Raw genomic sequence first — 2,500 nt, forward strand, 5'->3', positions numbered from 1 at the left:
CCCGCATGAGCTCACTATGACCCCGCCGTGACCCTGCATGAGCTCGCTATGACCCCGCCGTGACCCCGCATGTGCTCACTATGACCCCGCCGTGACCCCGCATGAGCTCGCTATGACCCCGCCGTGACCCCGCATGAGCTCGCCATGACCCTGCTGTGACCCCGCATGACCTCGCTGTGACCCCGCCGTGACCCCGCATGTGCTCACTATGACCCCGCCGTGACCCCGCATGAGCTCGCAATGACCCCGCCGTGACCCCGCATGAGCTCACCATGACCCCGCCGTGACCCCGCATGTGCTCACTATGACCCCGCCGTGACCCCGCATGAGCTCGCTATGACCCCTGCATGACCCCGCCATGACCCTGCTGTGACCCCGCATGAGCTCGCTATGACCCCGCCGTGACCTTGCATGAGCTCGCTATGACCCCGCCGTGACCCCGCATGAGCTCGCTGTGACCCCGCCGTGACCCCGCATGAGCTCACTATGACCCCGCCGTGACCCCGCATGAGCTCGCTATGACCCCGCCTTGACCCCACATGAGCTCGCTGTGACCCCGCCGTGATCCCGCATGAGCTCACTATGACCCCGCCGTGACCTTGCATGAGCTCGCTATGACCCCGCCGTGACCCCGCATGTGCTCACTATGACCCCGCCGTGACCCCGCATGAGCTCGCTATGACCCCGCCGTGACCCCGCATGAGCTCGCCATGACCCTGCTGTGACCCCGCATGACCTCGCTGTGACCCCGCCGTGACCCCGCATGTGCTCACTATGACCCCGCCGTGACCCCGCATGAGCTCGCAATGACCCCGCCGTGACCCCGCATGAGCTCACCATGACCCCGCCGTGACCCCGCATGTGCTCACTATGACCCCGCCGTGACCCCGCATGTGCTCACCATGACCCCGCCGTGACCCCGCATGTGCTCACTATGACCCCGCCGTGACCCCGCATGTGCTCACTATGACCCCGCCGTGACCCCGCATGTGCTCGCTATGACCCCGCCGTGACCCCGCATGTGCTCACTATGACCCCGCCGTGACCCCGCATGTGCTCACTATGACCCCGCCGTGACCCCGCATGAGCTCGCTGTGACCCCGCCGTGACCCCACATGAGCTTGCTATGACCCCGCCGTGACCCCGCATGAGCTTGCTATGACCCCGCCGTGACCCCGCATGTGCTCACTATGACCCCGCCGTGACCCCGCATGTGCTCACTATGACCCCGCCGTGACCCCGCATGAGCTCGCTATGACCCCGCCGTGACCCCGCATGAGCTTGCTATGACCCCGCCGTGACCCCGCATGAGCTCGCTATGACCCCGCCGCTCGTCTGATCTCACCACTGTCTCACACAATCTCTTCTGTTCTCTAGGATGACGATGAAGAGGAGAACAGGGACACGTTTGACATCCAGATATCGGTGTCGGACCCGGAGAAAGTTGGTAAGGAGCTTCATGATGTTTGTAAATCAATAGACCTGGAAAATAAATCAAACTCTGTCATAAATGTAAAACTACAGTCTTCATTTAGAAACACTGAGGAAAACTGAAGCGTTAGACATGTTTATATTCAATCTAACATCGCAAATTTGGTAAAACAAAAATGTTTTGTTTTGTATGCACTCAAAAACACTGGGTTAAAAACAACCCACTATGGGTAAATATAGGCTAGAACACGTGTTGGGATAATATTACCCAGCAACTTGGGTTGTTTATTTAACCCAGCATAATGGATTAATCATACATTAATTAATGTTTAAAGTTTAAAAAAAAAGATACTCCACACCCACACTGGTTTGCATGATAATTCCTTTATTTTTGATCATATTTTACAGTATAGCACATTTTATATAGTTTTGAATATATATTGCATACATTTAATCTTGTTTAACAAATATTAGAAGTAAAAATAAAACATTTAGAAGTAATTCAAGTGTATACAAAAACTACCCAAACATTGGGTTGTTAAGTTTGACCGAGGAGCTGGGTAACATAGCTATCCAAACACTGAGAAAATAACCCAAAAATTGACCCGAAAAAGACTCAACCCAGGATTCCGGTAGAAAAATAACCCAAGATTTTTTAGAGTGTATGCATATATCCTGTCACACCAAACATTATTCAGACACCAGATTCAGATTAGTGTGTGCAGGACTCTATAGTTCATTTCTGTAAGTGACGAGAGCTTAAATCATGTTTTGCTGAAGTGTTTTTTCTTTAATAACTAATGCACCTTTTTACAGCACAGACTGAACAACATGAAGCATTGCTTGGTGATTGGTTGAGCTAAACTGGTATTATCTAATTGTGTAGTTAAATTTAACAGCTGACAGATATTCAACATAATTCATGTGTGAGAGTCTAACAGAAGGACGGACAAAACCAGTCAAATATCAACTGAGTCCTGTCAGATTTTATTACCAACTATAGCGAATAAACTGATAATGTGAGAAATGTTGAAGTGTCTGAATGAGTTTCGGTTTGACTGTAATAACG

The 2,500-nt window shown here is 51.6% G+C and overlaps 1 protein-coding gene across 1 annotated transcript in view; it reads left to right on the forward strand.

The window, feature by feature from the left end:
• Positions 1 to 2,500, forward strand: part of snx2 (sorting nexin 2) — a 31,108-nt gene that overhangs the window by 5,702 nt on the left and 22,906 nt on the right. The window contains exon 4 of the mRNA XM_077217568.1: positions 1,378 to 1,447. Coding sequence (XP_077073683.1) covers positions 1,378 to 1,447 — 70 coding nt within the window. The remainder of the gene's footprint in view (positions 1 to 1,377; positions 1,448 to 2,500) is intronic.

This window comes from Siphateles boraxobius, unplaced genomic scaffold (assembly GCF_051911475.1).
Source record: "Siphateles boraxobius isolate OS27281-9 unplaced genomic scaffold, OSU_SipBor_1 74, whole genome shotgun sequence".
NCBI classification, from domain to species: Eukaryota; Metazoa; Chordata; class Actinopteri; order Cypriniformes; family Leuciscidae; genus Siphateles; species Siphateles boraxobius.